Here is a 27,402-nt window from a genome sequence, read left to right on the forward strand (position 1 = left end):
AGTGTCTCAAAAAACGCAAATGTTCTCATTTCTAAAAAACGTGCTTATTTTAGAGTTGTGTGCTTAGTTTGTCTTATTTTAGTTTCTAAAAGCGTTCTTTATTAATTTTTTATTTATATTTACCAAGTTATTTAACCAAGAATAATTTTATTACAAGCATAACTCCGCCAAGTGAAACAAACTTAACTACCAGGCAGGGTCAAAATTAGGCGTTTCATGCTGCCATGCACCACGGTTTAAAGGTGTATAACTGGTGCGATCTGACGCGAAAAAATTGACAAAGCTTGCATTAAATAAGGGTGGTTAACTTGCCAATTTCAACCTAATAAACGCATTTTTTTGCGCTTCGTGCGATTAAGCTACGTTTTGCGCATACAAATTAGCTGTTTTTCAAGTTTTTATTTTATTTTATAACGGTATTTCTTAAACCTTGGATTTCACCCCCGGAGTCCTGGATCTGTCCCTAATCTTTAGTAACGTGCTTATTTTTTTGGAATAGTGTGCTTATTTTTTGATCTGCTGAGCAGATGGTAACCCTGATTATACCTCCTTTTGAAAATCTGCTTCAGTTAAGCAAATGTCGATGTTACACCAACATCGGATATTAGCGCAGAGACCGAACAGCGAGGAACAACTGCGTATAACTGGACGTTTTTGAGCGAGAAAAAAAGGAAGAAGGTTTGACTTAGCGTTGCAATTGTCGAATACACACTTGCTAATCAGTCAACCTAAACAAATAACGAAAGAGAAAAAACTTCCAGCGTTTACGGTCGACCAAACAAAAGACGAAAAACGGCGTTTTGCACTCGATTAAAACGCGTGACCCAATTACTTAAAAAGCACGCCGCTTCGAACAGTTTGTTAAACAATGACATAAACGAACAAAAACGATAATATCACCTACAAAAAGGGGGTAAGAACTCCCGCCCCCTGGATACGCCACTGGGGGCAATGGGTAATCTACATAATAAAAGAGAAAGTTTGTGAGATGTAAGTGTGTGGCAAGATGTTCGCCCATTCATTTTACAATATATTTGTGTTACATCACAATGGAAATGTTACGTCACAGTCAATGCGATTTACAACATGGTACAATGTTACCAAGATTGTGTTTAAGCATGTATCCCAAGCCCCAGCGTTAGTTAATTTAATATAGGTATATTGAGGAGTTTTTGTGGACCCCCGGTTGAAAACCACTATTATAAACTATGCTAACTAACGTGTGCAATGTTCCAAGTAAAGACTTAAGTTTAACAATGCCAAATTTTGGCAGAGTTCGCAAAATATCGGGTTTGTTGTCGCAGTACGTAAAATATAGTCCAAGTTTAACCTATCCACGCAAAACTTTTTTTCAAGCGCAATTACCTGCCGGGAAATAAAAACATAAAAGTAAGTATATTTTCCTTAATAAAAAAGTAAAATTTTAAAGACTGTTATGTTTAGGAATTTATTGATACCTGTTTACGCGTAAAATTTGGGTAGAGATCGCAAATTTACAAAGAATTGCATTTTTTTATTTTTAAGCCGTTTGTTAGCGATAGTGATTGAGGCCAAAGCCTAATGACTTCTTACGATGTGTTTACCTACGAAATACTTATCAGAGTTCGCGAAATATTGCGTTTATTGCAGTAGTTAAAAGTAAGCATTTTTTTTTCAATGAGGATTTTTCTCACGTTTGATACTAAAGTTTAGTTCGCAAATTTACGAAGAATTGAATTTTTATTTTTAAGCCGTTTGTTAGGATAGTGATTTAGCCAAAGCCTAAAGACTTCCGCAATACTTAGGAGAGTTCGCGAAATATTGCGTTTATTGCAGTAGTTACCAGTAAGCATTTGTTTTTTCAATGAGGGATTACGTATTTGCTTAAACAAAATTAGGGATTACGTATTTGCTTAAACATGACGCTATCAAGCAAGTCTAAGCAATTGCTGCTGCAACCTAAAGTTTTACGTATGGTAGTTATTCTCAATTGACAAACGTCACGGGTTTTCGTTACTTAAAAGATGTATTGCATGTTTAGCCAAGTGTTGTGCGCTATAGTTTACCGACTTCAATCACATGATTTGAAATTTCTATTTAGTGACACTTAGTTCAAACGTTTAGGCATAAGCAAATTTGTTATGACATTTTAAAAAATATGCTTGCATTATTTATGTCATTTACGAAGATCTTACGAATAATCGGTAAATATTCTATTTAACCTGGGCAACGCCGGGTATTTCGTCTAGTGTATAATATTTTTAACCGTCATAAGTAATACATATTACAATTATAAATAATACTAATAATCGCATTTTGAAATTCCAGATGGGGGCAAGTGCCCCCCCTTGCCCCCCATGTGGGCGCCCATGGGTGGAGTGCTTAAGCATATGGCGACCGTTGGCGTTTTTCAGTCAACAATTAAGACCACCCGAAGTTAAATATAGCGCAATGTCGCAACTTCACCGCGTACACGGTTTCTTATACCTTTACCTTTTGTATTTGCAAAGATTTGAGATGCATGGTCCAGTCGTCAAAATGTCATTTTACAGCTATATCAGAGTTTACGACCAACGTTCAACACATCAAAGGAATGTACAAACGTGTTGCAGATGCACTTTCTCTTGCTACAGTTACCAATGTACACAACGCCACTGTTGGTCTGGACTACAGCGAGCTTGTGAAGGCGCAACAGGTGCAAGAAGTTCAGGTTTATCGAACCGCAGTTTCCAACCTAAAACTTGAGGATGTCGCCATAGGGCCAAATGGCACTACCTTTTTTTGCGACACCTCATTGGGCAACCCATGACCAATAGTGCCAAAATTTTGGCGCCAAAAGGTTTTTGACGTCATCCATGGATTGTATTATTCCCCATCCGGACAACCCGACGACTCGTGGCTTCCAAATTTGTATGTTAAAGTATCCACAAAGATGTCGGCTTGTTCACCAAACAATGCGCAAGGTCCACCAACATATGCGACTGTCCAACGTTCGGTTTGCCGATGTGAAAGTTTTCAATAAAAGCGTGAAAAAGTATCAACTTAATGCACACTCAATAAACGTTTCAAATACTCAATTAAACATCTGAAATACTCAATTAAACATCTGAAATGACCCCATATGCTACAGGTATACCGGCATTTCTTGCAAGTTTTTATTACATTGCCGAAAATAAAAAAAAGTTAAAAAATAATATGTTTTCCGTTTGTCCGTGACGCACTTGACCTTCCACGGCGCAACGGAAAAGAAGCTCTAATCTGTTTGAAAACAGCCTCAAAACGTAAACGAAAAATTTTCCCACTTACGTAGTTAAAATAGTCAAAAAGTTTTAAAATGGACTTGTGTAAAGTTTGTCAAAGAGGCGGCGGGCCGGATGAATTACATTAGCGGGCCGGATCCGGCCTGTGGGCCGTAGGTTACCGACCCCTGCCCTAACCGTTTTGATGAGAGTTAGCGTTTGGGTTCGGGTTGGTCAAGTGTTATTATTATATTAATTCTAACATATTTGTGCCTTTTCTTTTATTTTAACTTTGACCACTCGTTTCGTTACTATGAAAACATACGTGTTGGGATTCTAGACCAAATCCCTCCGAGGCATGAAAACTACATCATAGAGTAGGATATAAAATATAAATTACGACACGGTTACTGTGGCGTAGCCAGCCGAAAATTTTTGGGGGGGCCAAAAAGTTTGAACTTTTTTGTTTAGCTTTTGTCACTGTATTAACTAGTTGCCGTAACGAAGACAAATAACAGTGTTAGCAAACCGTTTCTCACAAATGCTAAAAAACAAAGTATTAAGAGTAAAATATTGATAAATTTTGGGGGGCCATGGCCCCTCAGGCCCCCCTGGCTACGCCTATACACGGTTACGATATGCACGAATACTGACCTAATTTGGATACCCTTCGTAGGTAGGCCTATATCTTTTGTCAGTTGTATGTCCAGCCTAAATTTGGTATACACTTGAGTATAAAGTATACCAGGTTTAAAGAGCAGTGCGTTAGGCATTAGCTGGCCAGTTGACGTCTGGATTAGCCAAACCAGGCTTGCAAAAGGAAAATCGAAGGTAACAAAATAACACTTTGGCACCAAGCAAACACGCTGTAATTACATGAGACAAACAGTCGAAGCCGGTGACTTGCTGCAAGAAAAGTTGGGGCGAATGTGGAAGACTGTTTTTTAAGACACCAAGTGCACCCAGATCCAGATGTCAAGGTCCGGGAGGATCTTAACGTGCTGGACTAAATGGAGAGAGAAGTAAACTTCAAAGAAGGACATTACATGTCACCGTTGTTGCAAAACCGTGTCATAATTCTTAACCGTCTGGTCTCGTTAAAACGTCTCTTTATTCGTGACGATGTGCTGTGGCGCGTTCACATTAAAACCGTTTAGGGGTCCCTGGTTAAGACACAGCTGAAAAAAAATATAGATTCGCGTAAGTCGCAAACATACATTTATATAGTTAAATTAGGCAATATATATATATATTTCTGACGGGGCTGTGGCCTGGTCGCCCACTGGACCCGCTCCTACAACACTGACAATACCTAGCTACTTCCGCGGACCTCGAAAGTATGAAATGTTGCTTAGAGGGGAATTTCCCCGGATAAAAACCCCGATTAAAAGTGATAATCGTTTTGTTGATAAAAATGATACCTTTTGCCATCGTTAGCAATTAGTACATTTGTAAGCAAAAAGGTCTACGAGAATTAGGGTATCCAAGGACAGAAAAGTCTGTCTTTCAGATCGTGAGGTCGTGGCAATGCATTAATTTGGACCTTTAGGTATCTCTCGGCGTAGATAAATTGAAAATATTTGCTGAAAATTAACAATAGATAACAGAAATAAGAGATAGAATTAATAACACTTGACCCACCCAAACCCAACCGCTAACCCCAACCCTAACCTAAATTAAATGCATAATCACTTAATCACCAACTACTGTCTTACATATCTGACTCAGATAGCAGATACGCTATGCAATAAATAATTTAAATTATTCAATAAAGGATCAGTATTTTGTAAATCTATGTATGCATTGGGCAAGTGTGTTGCTAATATACTTATGTCAATGTTGTTAAAATAAAAATCACTTTGTTTAACAGGTTATCCTCAAACAAGTACATGCACTATTATGTTTTCAAGATCAACCTTTGGTCATGGATCTCTTCCCTTTTTCTTGTTTTTCACGTCATAGATTGCTAAGCAGCTTTAGAATAAAATTCAACACATTATAAAAACAACATTTTTGAGTCTATGCCTAATGTTTCCAAGGAAGTTGAAGTTTAAAATTATAAGGTGTAATGTGGAACCCTAAGAATCATCTTCTTCAACTTACCCAATCACTCAGAAATGCTCGCAGTGTAGAGCTGCCTAAAGGTAATAACATGTTCCTAAAAGTATGCGTAATTCAATTAGGAGAAATTTGTCCTTAATTATCATTATTCATTCCAATTATTTGGTGATGTAAATGTAATTATTTTTTGAGGATTTTTTTGGAAGAAGCAAACAAGTTAGGCTATTTTTTTGAAAATTGCAAATATAAAAAAATGATAGAACATAAAATAAGTATTATAAATGTAAGATGCCAAAGGTCCTGTTTCATCTCTTCTTTATGCAAGGATTGACCGTAAATGCAATATATTTTCTCGTTTGCCATTAGTAGTTTCAGATTTGGCCAAGTCCAGTCTTATTTTTTCTAGCAAAACTTGTTGAGTTGGGTGCAGCCAATTTTCCTTGTTTCTGCACTCGTTGAGTAACTTGAGTAACAATGGCATTTTTTTCTCAAGTAGATTCTCTCCAACGTTGGTCTAACTGTGACTGTCATGCGCGCTTTACACTTACCATTGTTATGTAATACTAGTTACCGCAAATTATTCTCTATAAGCATATTCTAAGACCATGTGTTTAGTGTGCAATTGACACAACTTATTTTCCCTCAACGGAATTTTTTTTGCTGACTTGGCACGCAGTAATTATGGCATAATAACAACCGGGAAAAAATCTTTGTTAGGAATTGTATATGGAATTTACGTTAATGCGATTCTGATAGTCGAAATATGATTCTACTAAAAACAATCACACATATTTTACGGCCTTGGTTTTGTTTTTCGCCTTAAGTTAACGATTTCATACTAAGCAGTTTCACAGCTGGCGCCTGGCAGGAGTGTCGATGATGCACGTGTTCGCTTTGCCTCTAAAGCAGGGATGTCCAACCTTTTAGCCGAATGGGCCGCATTGCCACTTTACAAATTTCGACAGGCGGCAAAACTATTAAATTAAATGGGTGACGTCATAAGTTACGTCATATATTGACGGCATAAAACAACTTAACTTATAAACACCCGCCCTTTGAGAGTGAACTCGTGTGTAAATATGCAAGTAAATATCGCCATGCCGTATCATGTCATGGTACGACACCTTTGGTCAAATATATTTCCTTAAAAAGGTCCGCAAAAACACACATTCAGAAAAACACCAATCTTGATTAGCAACAATCACGTTTGTTCTACACGTTTTGAGTTCTACACATTTTGATGATAGTTCTACACGTTTTGATGATAGCGAAAACAATTGTTACTGAAAGTGAGAATAAGTTGTGGGCCGCACGTAAACATCAGGCGGGCCGCAATGCAGGCTCACTTTTGCTGGATGTTAATTGGCTATTTTTGATTATTTTTTTCTATTTGCAATGTCATTACAATTACGTTTTTATAATATCATATTTGGATTTCTGGATACGCCCCTAAGGTCAAGCAAATTACTGGGGCCAAACAAAGCTAATTATTTAGGAATGACAAAAAATAAATATGAAATAAATTATCTGTTTACAATATTACCTCATGAAAAAATACCAAGTGAAACCATTAATATTTTAAAATAGGAATGTATTGCAGTATAGGGTCGAAGCTGATACCATATGCCAACTGGTAGTATCAGTACTCGGCAAATATTGGGTTGGGAATAACTAGGATGTTCAAAGTAGAATATCGGATCCTTGGATTCGAATCCAATTTTGCTGTTTATATCGGGTAATTGGAACCGATATAAATTTCATTCCAAAGTGCACTTTTCAGAAGGACGTGTGTGACGTATTTGGACTGACCGCCGCGATTGGATTTTGGACTCACAGTAATCGTAAAATACGCTGACATTGCATGTTAACGTTTCGCGTTTGTGCTAAGGCATCACCATTGGTTGTCATTGCGGTTAAAAAGCACAGACAGAGTTTTGACTAAGGAAATAGAAATGCCATGTACAAGGTCTTCAGGTGTTTGGGAACATTTTACTGCACCGGACCAACAAAATGATGTCACATTTTTTTGAATCATGTCACAAATTCTAATGTTCAGCTTGCCTAGTGCAATAGCTCTAGCTGTTTATTGAAGCTCTTGAAAAAAAAACATCCACTGTTAATTTTGTTAAAGTGTAAGAAAATCTTTGTTCTGACTTCATGGGTCAAAAGAATCAATGTAAACACAAACAGACAAACCAGATTGACGCCAGTCCCATATGTTCGCCCCAAAGTCACCCCTAATCAAAGCAATAAAATTACCAAACTAATAACAAATGTGATTGTTGTTAAATTTATGACCAATAAACCATGTAGCAGTACATTTTTAAATATTGATAAAAGAGATGCCTCCTGGTTTTGAGTTGCCCGTAGAGCCACCTTTGCCAGAAGGATAACTGACATGTTTTTTTGTTTTTTTTTCTTTTTCTTTTTTAATAATATTCAATTATTCTAAACTAAATGTTGTCTTTTAAATTGTTATGTAGTCATACAGATGCCAAATATTCATAAATATTTAAAATTCCCCAACATATTCCATAAGGATTCAATATTCTATATTCCTTATTCTAGATTCAAAGCATACTATTCTAGAATACCGTGGTATTCTACTTTGAACATCCCTAGGAATAACACTAGTTCACTACCAAATTTATTTCTTTATTCCTGTTTTTCTTTTTGCCATGGTTTGCGGCCTAATGCTAAGTTTTCTAGATTAAAAAGAAAAAATGTTGGGAAACTAGTTAATCAACTGTAAGGATTTCTCCGCTTTTAATGCTCAATCATAGTTTGGCTAAACAACCCCAAAGCTCCAGACTTATTTCAGTATTTCATTAGTAATTTTTGTATTTGATTTAAAACTTTAACCCAAAATACCTGCTTACTAATGGCTGGATGAAATATTTTGAGTATGTTCACAGGCCACATCAATAGAACTGAGAAACAATAGATTGAATTTATTGTGTATGCACTACGTTTAGTTTACAGTTTACATATGCAATATGCATACAGACGTTCAGCATTCACAAATACAAAGTAATAGAGTGACATAGGTGCCTTTAGGTATAAATTTTAATGTTTTTAAGAAGTAAAAAAGACACAATTTAGGAAACCATTGCAAATGTAACTTCTTTAATTTGTGCCAAAGGTGGCAAAAATATTTAGATGTTTTGTGTTTTTAAAATACGAAAAACGTGTTGAAAAGCAGTGATTCCAGCAATTTTAGACCGTATTTTAAATATCCTAATGTGGTAAGAAAACATTTTGGATTATATTGCAAGGGGTTACATGTGTGTGTGTTTGGAAAAGTGCAACATGTGGCTCACAGTGTGTGTAAAGCAGGGGTTCCCAACCTTTTTACGTTCTCGTACCACTTGGACCTTCTGTACTGCCACGCGAACCTTTTCTTGCAGAACAACTAATTTGCTCGAAACATATTTTACGTATTTTTAGCTTACAACTAGCATCATCCAACTCTATTTCTAGATTAAAAGCTATAAAACAGTAGATGCTATCTATCAAGAGCAATCATTTGACATAATTACCGCCCACTGTTCCACAGCGTTGTACGGCTTTTCAAAGCAACTGTGCTGCTTGTTGACTATTGACATGACCTGTATTTTCAAGATCCTAATGGTAGGAAACAACAGGGATAGTTACGTGACAATGAATGGGCTTTGGAATTTTTTTTTAACAAACCAGATAAACAAAATATAAAGTTGTGAGGGAACACACAATAAGACCTAAAAAGCAACAATACATAAAGCACAAAAATCTATAAAACCATAGTATTAAGACCAACGTCATAATAAAGCCAAATGCGCAGTAATATCCAGTACAGCATAAGATCAAAATCGTCTGAATAAGACCTAAATCTGTCGGAAGAAGGCCTAAATTCATCGGAATAAGTCCTAAATTCATCGGAACAAGTCCTATATTTATCGAAATAAGGCCTAAATTCATCGATATAAGGACTAAATTCATCGGAAGAAGGCCTAAATGGCCTATTAGTCCTATTTTGGCCTTATTCCGAAGTGTGTTTCATTCTGACGTTGGTGCTGTTCTTATCTCGGTCTTATGGCTGGAGTCCAGTTGTGAATCCAGGTTTTTGTAAAAAAAAGGAAGCTACCCGCGTACCACCTGAACAACCTTTGTACCACAGGTTGGGAAACCCTGATGTAAAGAGTGACCTGCAAGCATGTTTGACTTACCTACCTTATACCGAATTTCCTAATTTTAAAAAGTAAATCGCCAAGTTTATAACATAAATTTATGTTTATTTGGTTGGCAGTTAATTGACAATATCACATAAAAATATATGCAAATGCAATTTGTGGTTGACAATTCACTGGCTTTGTGGTGCATAAACAACCTAAGACAGCTTCGGTTGCATGTCTTGGGGACCACGTCATGTTAGACACTCCTGCCATACAGGAATAACCTAAAAAGTATCGGACATTACTTGGTAGCAGGAAATATATAAAATTGTGTCTTAAATGAGTTTAATGTATACTGCTATAGATTTATAAAATATGAAACCTATATTTTAAGATCCAGCTGCTGCTAAATCAGTTCTTCTTCCAATGGTTTTCGGAAATCAATACAAGTAAGTAAATTGAACAAAAATTTCAATGATTTTGTTGATCTTAACTACAATTGCCTGAAACGTGATAATGTTAAACCAATTGATTAAATAATCAATTTTGATTTAGGTCAATCGGTGATCTGCTTATTCGTTCAAACTTTGATGTAAACTACTCATTTGGAAGAGCTCAAAGGACTTTACTACACATTGCTGCAAAGTATTTAACTCGGTTTAAGCTTTATATTGTTTTTATAATTTATTTCCAGCCTTAAAAGTATTAAAAAAAGTAGGTTGTTTAAGTCCTTAATTAAGAAGTCATGTTTGTTAAGGTCTATTCGATCTCTAATCTTTTGCTTTAAACAACACAAAAAGTGTTTCATTTATCATCTTTAATAACTATTTTTTCTTCTTTATATTTAATCATTGTGCAAAGAAGATTTATAAAAGCTACTTTAAATCATATTGGTCATTAAGAACTTCAGAGTAAGTGATGATGTTGCAAATCTATAAAGGAAGTTTGATTTTCTGGCTTGTTCATGTAAAAAAACTTTTAAATAAAGTTATTTTTAGTGTATAGTTAAATTGTTATATATGTGTGTACATAAGTTAAATTGTTATGTCATTCCTCTTGTTTCACATCATGTGGTTTAAATTGTTTCTCCTAACTAGTGTGGTGCAGCAAAACTGCAAAAAATTATTCTTGTATTTTGCAAAATTGTTGCAACGCCCCACAATTGTTGATGCCCATACAGAGGAAAAATAAAATAAAAAATAAAAAGGTGGTGAAGTATAGATGTCTACTATAGTGATAGGACAGTGTTGTAGCTTTCATTCTAATCTACTTAGTTTGCACATCCTTTTTCTTTAAAAAAATAGGTATAGTTTAAAATTATTTTCAGTAAAATGATTAAAAAATAATAAACAAATCATTCTTCAAATTTAAATACAGATTTTTATTACATGCATTTCACAAATTAAAAAATAATGTATTCTGGTTGCTTGGCGTAATATGTTGTACATTCTAGCTTTTTTACATACATTTGATGTAAACAACAAAAGTTAAGTCTCCTTTCTGTTCGCTAATTTTACCCCATATAAATTATCCATCCCTAACGCTTACTATAGCAGCTTTCAAGTGCTTTTTTGGGGGGGAGGGATTAATCATAATATATCTTAGTGAAAAAACATCAATTAAGCAAAAAATAATTGCTAACATATTTATATTGTACTACAAGCACAGTAATTACTGGCCTTATTTACAATTAGGTGAAACTCTTCGCGATAAAAATAATAAATCATATCAGTTTTAATGACCCGATATAAACAACAGAATTAGATTCAAATCCAAGGATCTGATATCCTTCTTCGAACATCCCTAGTAAAGGGTTAGCTAAAAAAACTTTAATGTTTTTAGTTGTGGTCACTGGGAAAGTATTGTAACTTTATTGAAGCATGGAAGTAATGTGGATTTTCAAGATATATCTGGAAGCACAGCTCTACACCTGGCTGCAAAAAATGGGTAAACATGTTTAACCTAAAGTCAATGCTAATTCACCCAATTTGAATGGTTTACCAGTAGGGATGTTCAAAGTAGAATCCCAAGGTATTCTAGAATAATAGGTTTTGAATCTAGAATAACGAATCCAGAATAGCGAATCCTAGTATATTTTTATTAAATTATTTTAATTATTTAACCTTGATTTTGTTTGGGGAACAGATTAATCTTAATCTACCCTACAGGGCCCACAATCACAGCAATAAATCGCCCAAACAATTTGCTAACATACGTATATGATAATAAAAAAATCTCCCATATGTTTAACATTCTTAACAAGTGTCATTTGAAGCAGTTCTGTAAACTGTAATATGTCAACTGTCGAGGTTGTTGTCAAAACTTATATTTTTGCCAATAGTTAGTACAATGAAACACTGTCCACAGAACTCTTTAGCAATTCGGTCCTGTTTTTTAAAGCATTGTTGGGTCTTAGTGCTTTTTTGACTAATATGATCTGCTATGCAGTCAAATAAAATGTACTGCAAAGAATACAAAGTTATTATTGACATAACAAATTCTTGACAATTACGTTGTGCATAACTCCATAACTTCGCTGAATATTGACCTAAAGTTGAACTTAAGCAACCCTATAGCTCATTTTGTGGACGGTCAGCACGTTTTACAACGTAACTTTTGCAACTTAACGCATTGCGAACTCCACACCAGACATTACACGTTAGTCGCTCGCCCAATAACGCTTGATTGACATCTAATTATTAGACGAACGTTATCGCGAGACGCGGTAATTAGTCGCCCGAAAAAACGCTGACACTGCACATGACGTTACATTTAAAGCAAGCGCCATAAATTGGTCGCCGCAGCGACATGCCTACTTACCACACGCGTATCTACAATTAGGCGCGACAATCGGCGGTAAAACTTTAAATTATATCGGTTCCAATTACCCGAAATAAACGGCAGAATTGGATTCGAATCCCATCTGGATTCGAATCCAAGGATTCAATATTCTACTTTAAACATCCCTATTTACCAGTCATTTTGAATGACTAGACAGTTTTTTAATGCAATAATGATATACCAGTTGCTTTGTTTAAATGAATATTCCCTAAGGGGTTGCCTAGTAATTATTTACATAAGTGATGCTTCAATTGCAGTAAAATGGTCCACCCAGTGTGTATGTAGATTTTAACTATAATTAAGGTGTTGATGTACCTATCCATTCAGGCAGTGGCAGGTTCCAAAATGGTTTGGGGGTCCGCCAACTCCCGTTTCCTAAGTGCTAATCTGTTTTTTGTTCATATTTGCCAGGGTTTACTGTTGAAGTGACAATGTTTTAAATGTAATTGGGTCAAGCATTTAAAGCTAATGCAAACCAAATACAAGCAAATCGCTACATTTTCTTTCTTGTTTGCACTTTGGTCGGATGAAGACATTTTTCATCTGTAGAGCATTCTTCTCTAGTTGTCAGGTTGGCTGATCATCCAGTGTGCATTCAACACATTGAAAAACAATCACTTATTTGCAGATAAATTGCAAGTAGTCTTAGGATCAGGGCTGTTACCCGATGCCAAGTGGCATTATCTTTCGACAAATAAAAAGATTTGGTGTGGCAGTTATGTAAATGTTACGCTAGCCATGGGAATAATTCCTAATAAATTGTAGGCTAATTCTGCTGTAATTCATTCGGAAATATAAGGCTGTCAAATCATTTACATCAACATAAGTATAGAGTGTTTTACAGGTAGATTTATTATTCTTTTGTGGTTAAGCACCCAAAGTTTCCGCTAGGGTTGCTTGGAGCACCCTTAGCACCCCAAATTGGCGTCCATGTTTTGTTGTATTACTGCAAAATGGTTTTAAAATTCTTTTTAGCATGGATTTGGTTATAGCAACTAGTGTATATTGGATATCCGGAGTATGTCTCCAAATGTTAATAAGGATCTAAAATGCCCATGGTTTTCAGTGGTCAAACTAGTCAAGATCACTTAACAACCTGTGCCCGATATACCCTCTTAACAACATGTTGTCTTGTACAAAAATAATAGTTTGAACAATTGAGCCCAAGGCAGCACACTTTTACTTTGTTTCTTTTTTTCTCACTCTGTTTATCTGCTTGTTTAAAAAGTGCCAAGGAATAGCAGATAAAGCTTGGTATTTGGTAAGCACATGATTTAAAGATTCCAGGACATAAAATGCAAGTAAATGCAGTGGGATATTTTTGCCACTTCTTTCAGCATGACTGCTGTTCCTAGTAAATTTCAACTTAAATAATATTGCTTCAGATTGTTAACACACCACTGGCTGTCTTTTACCAACAAAGCTATGTAATTTCTAATAGTTTTACCATCCTAAGGAAACCTGGTCTCAAATTCTTTGGAAGCACCTACTGCTGGGAGCAACTCAATTTGTTAAATATTTTAAATGAGCTTAGTTTGTGTTCGATTTTTGACAAGCTGACTTAAATATTATCATTTACTGATGAAACCATACATCTGATTGGTCATTTGTAAAGAATACTTAATCCTAAATATAAGTTTTACTCATGTTAGGCAAATTCAGGTACTCAAATATGTGTTACAAAAATGCAACATGTTATCTGCGCTTGTAAGACGCCTGGATTAAAGATAATTTAATAGACTTACAAAATTGCATTATTACTAACTATCTTGAAATTAACTTAAATAGTTTAGCTTAAATCTTCCTACTTAATTTTCTGGTTGTTTTGGATATACAGCAGTGCATTGTTTATAATAAATTTCACAAAGCATTTGACAAAAAAGAAAGACTAAATTATTACTTGATGTCTGCACCTGATGTAAAAGCTGTTGTAAGGCTTATTTAATATTAGATGACATGATTATAAAAAACCTAATATTTTGTGAGATAGTGTTTATGACCCTACTTGTCACACTTGTTATAGCACAGAGTAGTCTGAACCTGTTTTTGGTAAAAGAAGTAAGCAATTATTTTTAAAGATTTGTATTATTTTATATAACACTTTTTATATATGTATTTACCAAGGAAAAAGAAATGTGTTGAAAAGCTTTTAGAAAATGGAGCATCCCCAGATTTGCAAAGCACTGATGGTTCAACTGCTATGCATTGGCTTGCTGTATGTTATTTTGACTATTTAAGTATTTTAAATCCATTTATAGACCACTTTTGAAAAACTTTTATAAGGATTGGATTTGATGTACTATGTACTAGGGCTTAAGTCAGAGTAATAAAACTGATTTTTGCCCTAGTTCCATTCAATCCTATTCTACCTTCACAATTTGCATGGTGCTGCAGGCTCTAAACTTGCTACTGAGCATGCGCATGTTGGAAATATGGTATTTATTTTACAAAAAAAACATCAAATTTATATCAACCCCTTGTTTGGGTTTTAATACTGGAGGTTAACTTAAATTTTACCAATGATATTAGTTATTTTAAGTGTGATAAGATAAACAAACTACTTGGGTACACTATGCACGGATCTTTAATGTAGCTTGACAATTGATTGCAAAGCCAAAAAGGTCGAGTAAATCGACAGCATCTGAGCTTGTATCATCTTTTAAATCGACAGGATATGAGCTTGTATCATCTTCAGTTAATGTGACTGAGAATTCAAGCATCACTATAAACAAACTAAGTGTGACAATGTTTACTAATACAATGGATTAGTAAGTTATGTATCTATTTGAGTGGCAGGTTTGTAAAAATTTCTGACACTGTCATAAAACATTTATATATGAGCAACATTTTGATTTAGGCTATGACCAAGATAAGCAGTTTAAACCTCACAGGCTGGATATTTTAGTTTGGCCTTGGTTGCCTAAAAATCCTTAATTTTGGGGCAACTTCTACCGGGCTACGTTTAAAGTCTTCAGAAAGACATGATCTGTTTGCTTAATTAGGTTTATCACGAAGCCAGGCACGGCTAAAAAAATCTAGCCTGCAGGGAGCTTTAATCTCATAATTTCAGCCAAATATTCTATGTAGCTCTCACAAAAAAAGTAGATAAGTGATAGCAAGTAATAAAAATGTGTTAAAATAAAGATCAACAAACAATTTTTTGGGGGGCAAATGTTTTCTAGTGATGTTGTAGCAAAGCAAATATTGTTTAGAAAAGATTGAAGGGGCATGCATTACATTTTATCGCAGTATGCCTAAATGACTAGTTCTTTGGCTTTGTTTATATGGTTTGTCAATTTACTTTAATGTTATTTTTTTAATTTAACTTTTTATATGTCTTTTTAGTTATTTTTATGACTTGACGTGTTAGTGACTTGCTTTAGCAATAACTTGGACTAGAACTTTGTAGGGATAAGTATGACTTGTACCGGTATTTGATTTTTTTTTTTAAATAACTCCACTTGCCTAAATTCATTTTACGAATGACTGTGATTAATTTCCAATTTACTTGCTTACAATATATTTTTTTTTAATTTGCTTTTCCACACATATACAATCATGAAATATGTATGCTTGTTTAGAATATGGATTAGTAATCCTAGAATCAAAACCTTTAAACAGAAAGTTATTATAACAAAAAGTAAAACAAATAGTTACTCTGCATAGCCATAGAAGTAGGGATGCTCAAAGTAGAATATCGAATCCTTGGATTCGAATCCAGATGGGATTCGAATCCAATTCTGCCGTTTATTTCGGGTAATTGGAACCGATATAATTTAATGTTTTACCGCGGATTGTTGCGCCTAATTGCACAAACGCGTGTGGTAAGTTGGCCTGTCGCCGCGGCGACCAATTTATAGTGCTTGCTTTAAATGTAACCTCTAGTGCAGTGTCAGCGTTTTTTCGGGCGACCAATTACCGCGTCTCGCGATAACGTTCGTCTAATAATTAAGTGTCAATCAAGCGTTATTGGGCGAGCGGCTAACGTGTAATGTCTGGTGTGGAGTTCGCAATTTCCCTAAATGCGTTAAGTTGCAAAACGTGCTGGCCGTCCACAAAATGTGCTATGGGGTTATTTAAGGTCAACTTTAGGCCAATATTCAGGGAAGTTATGCAGTTATGCACAACGTAATTGTCAAGAATTCGTTATGTCAATAATAACTTTGTATTCTTTGCAGTACATCATTTGACTGCATAACAGATCATGTTAGTCAAAAAAGAACACCCCATCCGTCAGAAATCAGTGCAGTTCTAAGCAAAAAGGTCTACGACAATCAGTGCATTCAAAGGATCAAAAAGTCCGACTTTTAGACTTTGAGGTCTTGGACAATGCACTAATTTGCATTAACAAATGTGCATAAGAAGATTAAGTTTAACAATACTTGACCCAACCAAACCCAAACGCTAACCAGCGCCCTAACCCAAATAATGTGCGATAATTTAATAATTATAACGCTTCAGGCCACAATACTTCAATTTGTGACGTAATAATCTTAAATACAATGGATGAGAAACCATCCGAGTTTGGGCTTTTTTCCCCAGCATTTAAAGAATTATTAAAATAACGCACATTATTTGGGTTGGGATTCGGGTTAGCGTTAGGGTTTAGGTGGGTCAAGTATTATTAATCCTATCTCATATTTTTTGTTATCTTTTAATAAATATTTTTAATTTATGTTCGCCGGGAGTTTACCTAAGGTCCAAATCAGTGCATTGCCAGGACCTCAAGGTCTAAAAGTCTAGACTTTTCTGCCATTGGATGCCCTGATTGTCGTAGACCTTTTTGCTTAGAAATGCACTGATTTCTAACGGATCGGGTGAAGAAGAAGCAATAAGACTTGACAATGCTTTCAAAATCTGGACCGAATTGCTTAAGACTTCTGTGTGCAGTGTTGCATTTTCTCACTATTGGCAAAAATATAAGTTTTGGACACAACCTGGACAGTTGACATAACGCAGTTTACAGAACGGCTTCAGATGACAGTTGTTAAGAATGTTAAACGTATGAGAGAGTTTTTTTATTATAATGTACACATGTTAGAAAAATGTTTGGGCGATTTAATGCTGTGATTGTGGGCCCTGTAGGGTAGATTAAGATTAATCCCTTCCCCAAACAAAATCGAGGTTAAATAATTTAATAAAAATTTGCTAGGATTCGCTATTCTGGATTCGTTATTCTAGATTCGAAACCTATTATTCTAGAATACCTTGGGATTCTACTTTGAACATCCCTACATAGAAGTAAACATTAAATCACATAAATTTTAAGTAACCATGAACTCGGCCATAGCATTTGTAATTTGTTAACCTAATACACTTGCAAAAACTAATACTAACCTGTTATAAAGTCTGTCTTATATTGACCAACATTTAACATTTTTCAAAAATTATATTTAACAAGTATGGAAATATTTTTTCATAAAGACCAATGGGCATCATGAAATCCTCAAAGTTATTTTGATGTTCACAAGTCAAATAAATATGGAAGATTGTCAAGGTCATACACCGTTACATGCTGCTGCAAGGAATGGTCATTCCAAGGTTGGATTATTTTATTAGATTATACTGTGAATTATTGCTCAATGTTAAACAGGTAAAACAAATTAAACATTGGCTTTTTCTGTTGTGCTATTATGAAGAGAAAAATACTTAAAGATGATTTTATTGATAAAATTAAACTAGAAATCTTTAGTAGAAAATTTGCAATAATATAAACCAACAGAAAAAATATTTTTCGTTTATTTTTTTAATAAAGTTTGGGGTTAACAGAGGTGAAATAAAAAAAGGAAATGCAGCAATCTGTCTCTGTTTTATCACTGGCTAATTTTGAAACAAATTGTGATGGCATTTGCATTTGTTTCATTTCTAAAAGGTGTTACTTACAATATAATGGCCAATATGCAAAAACTCCTTTATTATATACCGGTGCTGCCTGTTGTCACATAAAGGGTGTTTTGATAATTTGTTATTTTCAATAAGATAAAATCTTAAAAATTAAAATAATGTTTTAACAACAGGCTTCAACATACAATAAAAAAAGAATTTCACAAACACACAAAAGGTTTAGATTTAAACATTGTCTCAATCAACTGTCTCTTGATTGTTGTATATACACCAACCTTTAAAAAAATGTTTTTATAAAATGATTTTATTTGTTAAATGTTGGATAACTGGTATTTAGAAAATGATTTTGAAGTTGGATTAAGTGTTTCAAAAGACTTGGACATGTGATACCTTTTAGAAAAAAAAATAGCATTGCACTTTTAGAATAAAATGTAGTGTTAACAAATACCAGGGCTTTATTTAAAATTCAAGTTAAATTATTTATTTCCTTTGGATTTCTGTCATCTATATAATTTAATCCTTTGTACCAGTTTTTCTCCATTTAAGTACCAGTTTTTCTCCATGTGTAACAATATATCTGACAACTATCTATGAGGATCTTATTTTATTGCACTTTTTGTGCAGTCCATTTGTGTGTTAAATTACTGTGCAACTAAATTTCTGATTTACCACTATCAAATTCGTCTAAAATTCAATGACATAGTACAGGAGTGGGAAAACTGCGGCTTGTGAGCCCCATGCGGCTCGCCGGCATGTTTTTTGTGGCTCTTCTAGTAAAATCGTAAAATTCCAAAAAAATGTAAAGGCTACCAAGATGCCGTTTATGAACGTTTCTCTCTTTTTCTTTTTTTATTTAGGCCAGCATTTCGTTTATGACGTAACACTAGACGTAGAATCCGAAGAGTTAGTTAACAGCAATTCAACGCAATTTCCTAATTGCTAAGGTTTCAGAGATAAGCAAATCAAACAAAAGACTGATATTGATAAATATTGTGCGTGTTATTTTGTTAATACCGTTATTATTATTGTGTTAATTATTACCGTTTTGTTATACAGTATTACAATTCTGTTATTAATGCTGAACTTATATTAATTACCCTTTTTGTAAAATTGAAATAACTTTAATGTTCTCTGGTGCTTGTATTTGCTGCAAATGGCTCTTTCATTGAATACATTTGCCCGCCCCTGACATAGGATATGTGACTTGGAATAAAAACGTTGCTGTATTATTTCTAAAAAGCACTTGCTAGACCTTAGAGAGCTACGTTCTTACTTTGCGTTGTTTTTTCACCAGGGGCCTTCTTGCCTAACACTCTTTAAAATATATACAGTAAATAGAAGTATTTTAACTCTGACGTACATAATATTAAGTCAAAAATGTTGAGAGTGTTTAAATGCTTTTTGCAGATAATACTTAGTTGTTAAACCACACATTTATAATTATATCTTTATAATGATAGCTTATAACATAGCACTTCAGGTATCAAAATGTACTTATTTTAATTCAGGAGTAAAGGCTTTATTTGTGAGTTTCTGACTAAATTTTAGTCGAAGAATACTTGTTACAGAAAGATTCTTTGTCATAAAACTTAATCTAAGTTGTGCAGACATATCTATTAAAACAGTTTAATGTAAAATAAATATATGTTACCACTATAATTCGGCCCGCAGCAGAGTTGTCCTAAAATACATAAGCTAAGCAATAAAGCAAGTTTCTACAGCATGTTTGGTTGTATCTTAAACACTCTTTTAAGGGCGGATCTAGTCTAGACCCCACCAAACTCTATATTTAGCTTGTTTTAAATACTAAACTGAAAATTGAATCTCGTCTGTCTTTCTCGTATGTTCCACGCAATTTTTTGGCATATTTACAAACAAAAAGCGTCCTCTCCACCGAGGCACTTTACTAGGAGGTGATAACCATTAACAGTTTAAATCATAAAGGATATGCTGATAAAATCATGACGTTGAGAATTCGCCTGCAGCTTTCAAGACTATTTTGCATTAAAAAAATGATTTAAAATTTATTAAAAAAATTTGTCTGTAAATCAGGTATCTTATGTTAACATATTTTGTTTAATTGTAATCTAGTATAAAATTAATTTCTAGAAGGTGTGTTGATATTTCATCACTAAGTTTTTAGTGATGGTGAGTGTAGTGAGTAAATTAAATTAACTTAATATATTATAATTGCAGTAAATGCATTCTAAACTAATGTGTTAACTGAACTTTGAAATCCCTATTATACCAGTATATGTATTATTTTTATCAAACAGGCAATGGAATGTCTGATTTCTGCTGGAGCAAACATTAATTATTCTAATTCTGCAAGATTTACACCTTTGCATGCTGCTTGTTCAAATGGTCAAAGAGATGCAATTTCTACACTAATTTCCCACAATGTGAAGTTACAACTGGATAACAATGGACTTTCCCCCCTTGCTCTTTGTATTCAGGTTTATAGTTTTTTGTAATTGAAATTTTTTAATGGAAAAGTTGATTTAAACAGTTAAAGTGCTGACTTTTCATATTTTACCATCTTGTTTCTTTACAGTAACAGTCCTTATAAGTGCTGTGCAAAAGTGTTACCCAAAGTATTTTTTTAAATGTGTTTAGTATTTTGTTAATCTTTGTAAACCTTCATAGTGTGATCATTGAAATTATTACTAATTTGAATTGGCTAAATAATATATATTCCATTAAAATACAGCCGTCTGAAGCAAGAACATACACAGCTTGTTTTACTGTATTTTTTTTGGTCAGCCAACAAGGTATGTGTCGTAGGAAGGATAACAGTAAAATACTTCTGTTTTGTTTTATCTATTAGATATATATAAAATAACTCATAAATAAAGAGGCTAACAATAAATTGAACTTGTGAAAGGTAAACATTTTATTGGAATACCCAATGCATTAAAACATTCTTATTTTTTGTGAAATATGTTAAGGCTCTTTTTCTGATATTAGTGCCCAAATCCTGTTCAACTTAATAACAGGTTATATTGATTTTTGTGCAAATCTTGAGTGAGAAAACAAGAATACAGCAATCAATAACCAAACAAAATTATCACCATTTAGTTGTAAAACAAGTAGTAAACAAAAAGTCATACTCAAAAGTGACAAAATCAATTAGGTTATGAGTTTATGACATTGAAAAAAAAAAGTAATAGAAACCAAATCAGTTTAACAAAGCCACATCACTTCATGACATACTGGATAAAATACCTGGTATTGTCCAGGTTTAATACAGTTTTTTAATCAATTTTAGTACTAAAAGTTTGCATGAAAATATTTTTGCAATTTAATTTACCTCTTATTTATTGTTAACTTATTTCTAACTCAATTTTATCTTGCCCTATTTCTCTCTATTTTTAAAGGCATGTACCATAGCTATAGTTGTTTCTAGTGGAATACCTAGAAAAACGAATCTATAATATTTAATCTGAGTATTTATTTCTATATTTTTTATTCCAAATTTGGGGCTGAAGTGGGGAGCGATAACATATGCTTTTAAGATAAAACATCAGTTGATTTTGCACATCTGAGTTCAGAATCCTACCACAACTTACTCTTTTATCGAAATTTAGGTGAGTTATTTACTAATTCAGGTGTTCATCCAATTACTTTAAAAAAATGTTAAGCGTCCACCTGTCATAAAATACTGGTAGCTGTGACCAGGAAGAAGTGGAAAACATAAAATACAATTTTTCTGTCTAAATGGCAAATGTTGGGTAATTTTTCTAAACGAGAATTTTAAGAATGTGGGATAAATGTCATTCTAATTTGAAATAAATTTCAATTTAAATCGAGTGCCATCGACAACTTCAGAGCTTGTGTTTTAAAAAGGTACCTCGAAGCAGGCTTAAGCGCTCTGAAAAGGCAATATTACTTCCCAGGAAGGGCAAAGGTTTTTGCAAATATATAGTAAATTATTCCAAATCACAAGGTTTAGAGGAAGTCATGTCCCCATGTCGCCCCTACCCTTACTTTACCCAATGTTTTAAAATAAGTCGAAAAAATGAGCACAAAAAAATAATGTCCTAACTATTTACAAACCATCAGACACTATAGCTCTAATCAAGACAATTTAAGGTACTTTTTCCAAATTTTGGGCCATCTGACAACCCTTTAGTGCAGTGTTTCCTAATTGGTGGTATGCAACGGCATTCCAAGTGGTACATGAGCACCTTTCTGTATTTTAGCCAACTTTTTATGGACAATAATCCATTGTCTCAATATTAATTACTACCTGAAGATAACAAAGGTAATGGTAATGCATCGGCAATTGCACCTTTTTGCTGAGCCTAGATTCTAGAACAGGGGTGGATTTTTGCAACATTGCGATGCATAAGTACGACCCAGAATATTTAAAATATGGCTTTATCAAAATTTAATATAACGCAAAGGTGATTTTCATGAATTTCTTTCTAATGGTGCTACAAAACCAAGTGTTCTCAAGTGCTACATTACCCAATAATTTCCTTTCAGTGCCTTGGGAAGAATGTTAAATGTCAGGGTATTGTTAAAGCAGACACAATTTACCAGAAGAGGCCAAGAAATGTTTAAATGTTATTATAATGTTATAAAAAAAAGCAGTCATATCCAACTTCTGATTTTATTCAGCTAGGTGGTGTGCGCTGCAAAATGTTTTACTTCCAAGTGGTAAGCAACCACAAAAAGGTTGGAAATCACGGCTGTAGTGAATATGTCTGCAGTACATGTATTAAATTATAAATTAGCCCTAAGATTAGTGTCTGCAGTTTAGTTGCCAATGTATATTGCTGTAATTATAAAGCAAAATCAATTTTTCATCTTTTTTATTTTGTGTTACACAATTTTTTTATATTTATGTTTTTATTGTTAGGGTGGATTTGGTGTTGCTGCTGTCCTGATTATTCAATGCCCAGGATGCAATATACAAGACATTTTGCAATTATGTTTAATGGACACAAAAATAGAATTAACAAAGGTATGTTTATATAATTGCAATGTTGTGGCACTACATAATTTTTATCAATACTTTGTTTTATAGATAGTAAGTTGCTTCAAGTTTTTTTCTAGTAGTTCAATAGCTATTTCATTAGCAGAAAAAATGACACAACTTGTGGTAGACCTTGGATATCAACTTCTCAGTCCAGGGTCAAATAGTCAAAACTTGGTGAGTGTTTGGTTATAAATTGTTGTACTTAGGTTTGTAGAAATTTCATAATTCTAAAATTTAGTTGCATAGAAACCTTACTGGAATGCCAAATGTTTTAAGACAGTGGTCGGATAATTTTTTTTATTGTTACCTAAAAACTCTTTCTAAAGCTATTGATGGCCCATTACGAAAACAATTAAGTATCCAGCTTTTTTTATACGAGGAGTCATGCAAATGTTTAAAATGAACTCACAAAGTTACATCATAATACAAATATTCTTAGCGAACTAGTGCGCAACTATGTAGCTAAAATGCAGTCTAATGGCATTGTCTAGGAAAAAAATCATTAATTTGCTTTAAATTGGCAAAATCAATTGAAAAAGTTATGTGATGCAATGAGACTTTTATTTCCGATGTTAAAATTAGGAAAAAATAGAGTTTAGGGGGAAAAGCACTGTAGTTTTAAAATAAACCAATATTAAAACTCTTAGCCACACCATGTTAGGAAGACACACACCAACTTCAACAAAATAGTGGAATAAATGTCTGGTTATCACATGACCCACAACTACATGATAAAACTAAACTAATAAAAATAGCTCATAACCCACTAAAAATGGCTATAGGCCCACATTATGTAAGAGTAGAAAGTATAGTGTGGTTAAGTTTGAGATATTACTGTAATACAGTAGTAGCATTTTACATACCTACCTTTGCGTTTCATTTTGTAGATAAACTGTATTCAAAGGGCATCAAAGTTAAATTTGATCCTATGGAAAAGTGAAAACTCACCAGGTCAGTGAAAAGTAACTGTAATATTTGTTTTCAGGTAATATAACTTTAGCAGTACAGTAGTTGTATTGCAAATTTTTAAAACCAGCTGAAACAATGGCTTATCCTAAAAAAAAACAACTTAATAATGACTTGTCCTAAAAATATTTTGCTACAGGTGTTTTGTTTAGTATTTAAAACATATAGCAACGTGAATTATAGTTTTTGCTCTTTAAAAGTGAGTAATTTACCACCTCTCGTTAAGATTCACGCAAACAAGTTTCCAAAGACCTGTTTTGTACTTTTCAACCTTTGTGGAAATCTGTGGAGGAATGGCTTGTTCTGCTTAAAAATGGTTAGCCAGTATGTCAAATGAGTTTAACTCGGTTTCAACATTCTTTGTCATTCATCTATTAGTCTTATTGTGATAGACAGTTTAACTGTAAAAATATATATTTTAACTAATTCCCTATATATTAAAGAAATTAACAGTGAATCAAACACTTTTAATGCAACTTCAAACAACCTTATGGATTGTATGCATCAACGCCTCAGTGCCATTATATGGGTATATCAAAACGCTTGTGCTGTGTTGGATTCCTACAGCATTAGGTAAAACTTTTGTTATTAAATATTTTTTTTAAAAGCAAACCAAATGAGTTTTTGAAAGCAGCTAGTGTTCTTCTAGGTTTTTGTAAAAAATATAAATAAATAAATTATTAGTAACTTGCCAAAACATGCATACACATACTTTGACCTAGCCCTTTAGAAGTATTTTATTTTGATGAACAACAACGACTTATATATCATATTACACTCAAAGCCTTTGGGAGACTAAGCGATACAGTCAAGCAATTCAGTATATAAATGTGAGCAAGTCCCAGGGCCATACCCAAACCATCGCTCTACCAAATAAGCAACATAGGCTTTGAGGGTAACCAGTCGAGAAGCAACCATGACACCATTGCCTGCTGCTGTTAGTACAAACAACTGGTTGTGTTATCGAGTTTTTGTATACCAGCTTTGGTTCCATAGAAATTTAATTGACTGACATTCTTCTGAAGGCTACTGATGTACTTAAACTTTTTATTTCTTGTCAAAAAACAAGTTGAACTATATTAACTTATTTAAGTAGTAAACACTGATTTTTAGAGACCCACTAAGTGCATTCTCTACATTTTTTGAAAAGAATGTTGATGTTTTCAAAAGATTTATTCTTATTGATCCAAAGATTATTTTTCAGGTTAGTATGCTTACAATAAAGCAATTTTTATTTTGTTTTCTAGTACAAACTTCTTTATATATTTACAGCACTTTGAATTCCTTCTACAAGATAAATATCTTGTTCGTTTTTTTCTTGAGGAAATTAAAGCACAACCATTTTCAGAGAGATACTGTTGGTTTTATGAAAACTTGTGTAAACCAGAACTCAGTTTAACTGAACGTAATGTTATTCAGGTTGGATTTAAAGTTTTTCTAGTTTAACCTAAGTGTAACATTTGAAAAATTTAACCACTGAGGTAAACAGCTTAAGTAATTGGAATAAAATAATGTGTATTTAACATAACTAAAAATTAGTTAAAAAGAGAGAAAAAGATATATTTGTTAAACAATGTAACATTAGATAAATAAAAGCAAAGTGTTTTTTCTCAGAGAGTCCTTTGTACCCCCTTGAAAACCCTTCATGCCCCATAGGGTACATGCCACCCACTTTAAGAACCCAAGTTCTAAATCATGTTAATAAATAGCATTATATCTGCAACACTTTGTTTTTTTTTTATGTGCCCAATGTGTCACAAATTTTACCTATTAAAGTTAACAAACACAATATTTTTCTGGGTTTTCTCATTTTTTACTTGGTAATGACGTAACTTAGTGCTAGTAACTTCTCTGGGTGGACTTGTGTATTTTTAGGAGAAAAACAGTTAGGAGATTTGTAAGGATTAGCTTCTGGGGACCAAGGAATAAAAAAATTATAATAAGTTAATCTTAATGGTTCTCATCAAAACTGCAAATATCTACTTTGCAATCTGTAAAGGTAGAGGTAGATGTTTTCCACCCTCAAATGTTTCTGTTTTTAGAAACAGGAAAAGAAAAACTATAACATGCAATATATATACCCAAACCAATAAACTCTTTAAAGAAAATAAATATTTATCTGGTAAATTTAAACCAATTTGCACACTGGTATACTACACATACAGATATATCCACTGACATAAATTCGCCAAAAAGCTACTATGGACTTCTTTTCTAAAGACTTCTTTCTTCATTAAAATTAAACTAATTTGAAGTCAAACTTTTAAGGTGTTATATATGTTTCTTTTAAAGGTAAACCGTCATGCCATTTTTGAAGATAGTTGCTCTTATCTTAAAGACATAAGCACAGATATTCTAAAGGAAAACTTTAGTGTGCAATTCAAAAATGAAGAAGGAATGGTAAGTATTGTGCAAAACTTTCAACTATGTGCTCTATCTAATAGTTTTTATGCTTACAATATATAAAGTTGATGCAGCAAGTTAAAGTGGTTAATTTACCTCATAAATAGCTGAATAAGCATGGGCTCATTAAAAATCGATCTTAGTGCTTACTGTTCTGCCTATCTAAAATATTTTTGCACACTCATGATGAATCAAATCGTGCAGCTGTCTACATCTAATATTTTTAAGCATGAAAAGGAAAAAACACTCTGCACTTAAGTTGCCGGGAATTGAATTTGTTGTGCCATTCCAAAAAAGAAACTAAATTGCTAAGCACGCTGTTTGGTGGGAATAATGGCAGTACTGCTAGGAATATAGATTGTTAATTATAAGTACTCAATTTTGATCATAGAATACTTATGTGTTTGCCGTTTTACTTTGATTGGCAGCGCGTAAGTACTCCAATATTGAATTAAAGAAACAATCACAATAGATCTAATTAAAGTATGACACTTGCATGGGCGGATCCTAGGGATACCAGGACATGCTTCTCCACTTAAATATAATCCGTATTTATTGTCGGTTTTAATAATGTAAATACAAAAAATATTTCGTTTGGTTTGCTGTTCCTGTTTCCTGTTAGGCAAATCTAATAAGCACAAAGGCGCGATGTACTATGGCATGTTACGTGTTTCACTGTCCGAATAAGAAAAAGTAGACATGTGCACCCACAAAAATGTTACAAAAAAATTTGCGCAAATCTTGCATCACTGTTTTCCTTGTTAGTTGCCTTGTTTATTGCTCAAACATGGTACGCTTTATTCACATTCGTTAGGCGAATACAGCAATTAACTTAGAGCCGACACCAAAAAATGAAGAATTCGGGCCCAAAATGCTTGTCACCAGAAAGCTGGCAAGATTCTGCCAGCCTGTGCCAGGCCTCCTAAATAATTAT

At 33.7% G+C, this 27,402-nt stretch overlaps 1 protein-coding gene across 2 annotated transcripts in view; it reads left to right on the forward strand.

Moving 5' to 3' along the window:
- Positions 1 to 5,093: 5,093 nt before the first annotated feature.
- LOC146138138 (E3 ubiquitin-protein ligase HACE1-like) overlaps positions 5,094 to 27,402 on the forward strand; it is a 31,338-nt gene continuing 9,029 nt past the window's right edge. Inside the window, exons 1-15 of one of the 2 annotated variants that reach the window (XM_083394771.1) lie at positions 5,094 to 5,362; positions 9,825 to 9,879; positions 9,986 to 10,075; positions 11,273 to 11,377; positions 14,396 to 14,486; positions 17,696 to 17,812; positions 20,392 to 20,571; positions 22,980 to 23,084; positions 23,148 to 23,273; positions 23,987 to 24,050; positions 24,292 to 24,381; positions 24,509 to 24,638; positions 25,179 to 25,269; positions 25,338 to 25,484; positions 26,358 to 26,465. In XM_083394771.1, the coding sequence (XP_083250897.1) occupies positions 5,287 to 5,362; positions 9,825 to 9,879; positions 9,986 to 10,075; positions 11,273 to 11,377; positions 14,396 to 14,486; positions 17,696 to 17,812; positions 20,392 to 20,571; positions 22,980 to 23,084; positions 23,148 to 23,273; positions 23,987 to 24,050; positions 24,292 to 24,381; positions 24,509 to 24,638; positions 25,179 to 25,269; positions 25,338 to 25,484; positions 26,358 to 26,465 (1,575 nt within the window). In that variant the 5' untranslated portion in view covers positions 5,094 to 5,286. Of the gene's footprint in view, positions 5,363 to 9,824; positions 9,880 to 9,985; positions 10,076 to 11,272; positions 11,378 to 14,395; positions 14,487 to 17,695; positions 17,813 to 20,391; positions 20,572 to 22,979; positions 23,085 to 23,147; positions 23,274 to 23,986; positions 24,051 to 24,291; positions 24,382 to 24,508; positions 24,639 to 25,178; positions 25,270 to 25,337; positions 25,485 to 26,357; positions 26,466 to 27,402 lie in introns of those variants that run through there. The other variant, XM_083394772.1, reaches the window with a different exon arrangement.

This window comes from Ascidiella aspersa, chromosome 7 (genome assembly GCF_963924565.1).
Source record: "Ascidiella aspersa chromosome 7, kaAscAspe10.2, whole genome shotgun sequence".
NCBI lineage: Eukaryota > Metazoa > Chordata > Ascidiacea > Phlebobranchia > Ascidiidae > Ascidiella > Ascidiella aspersa.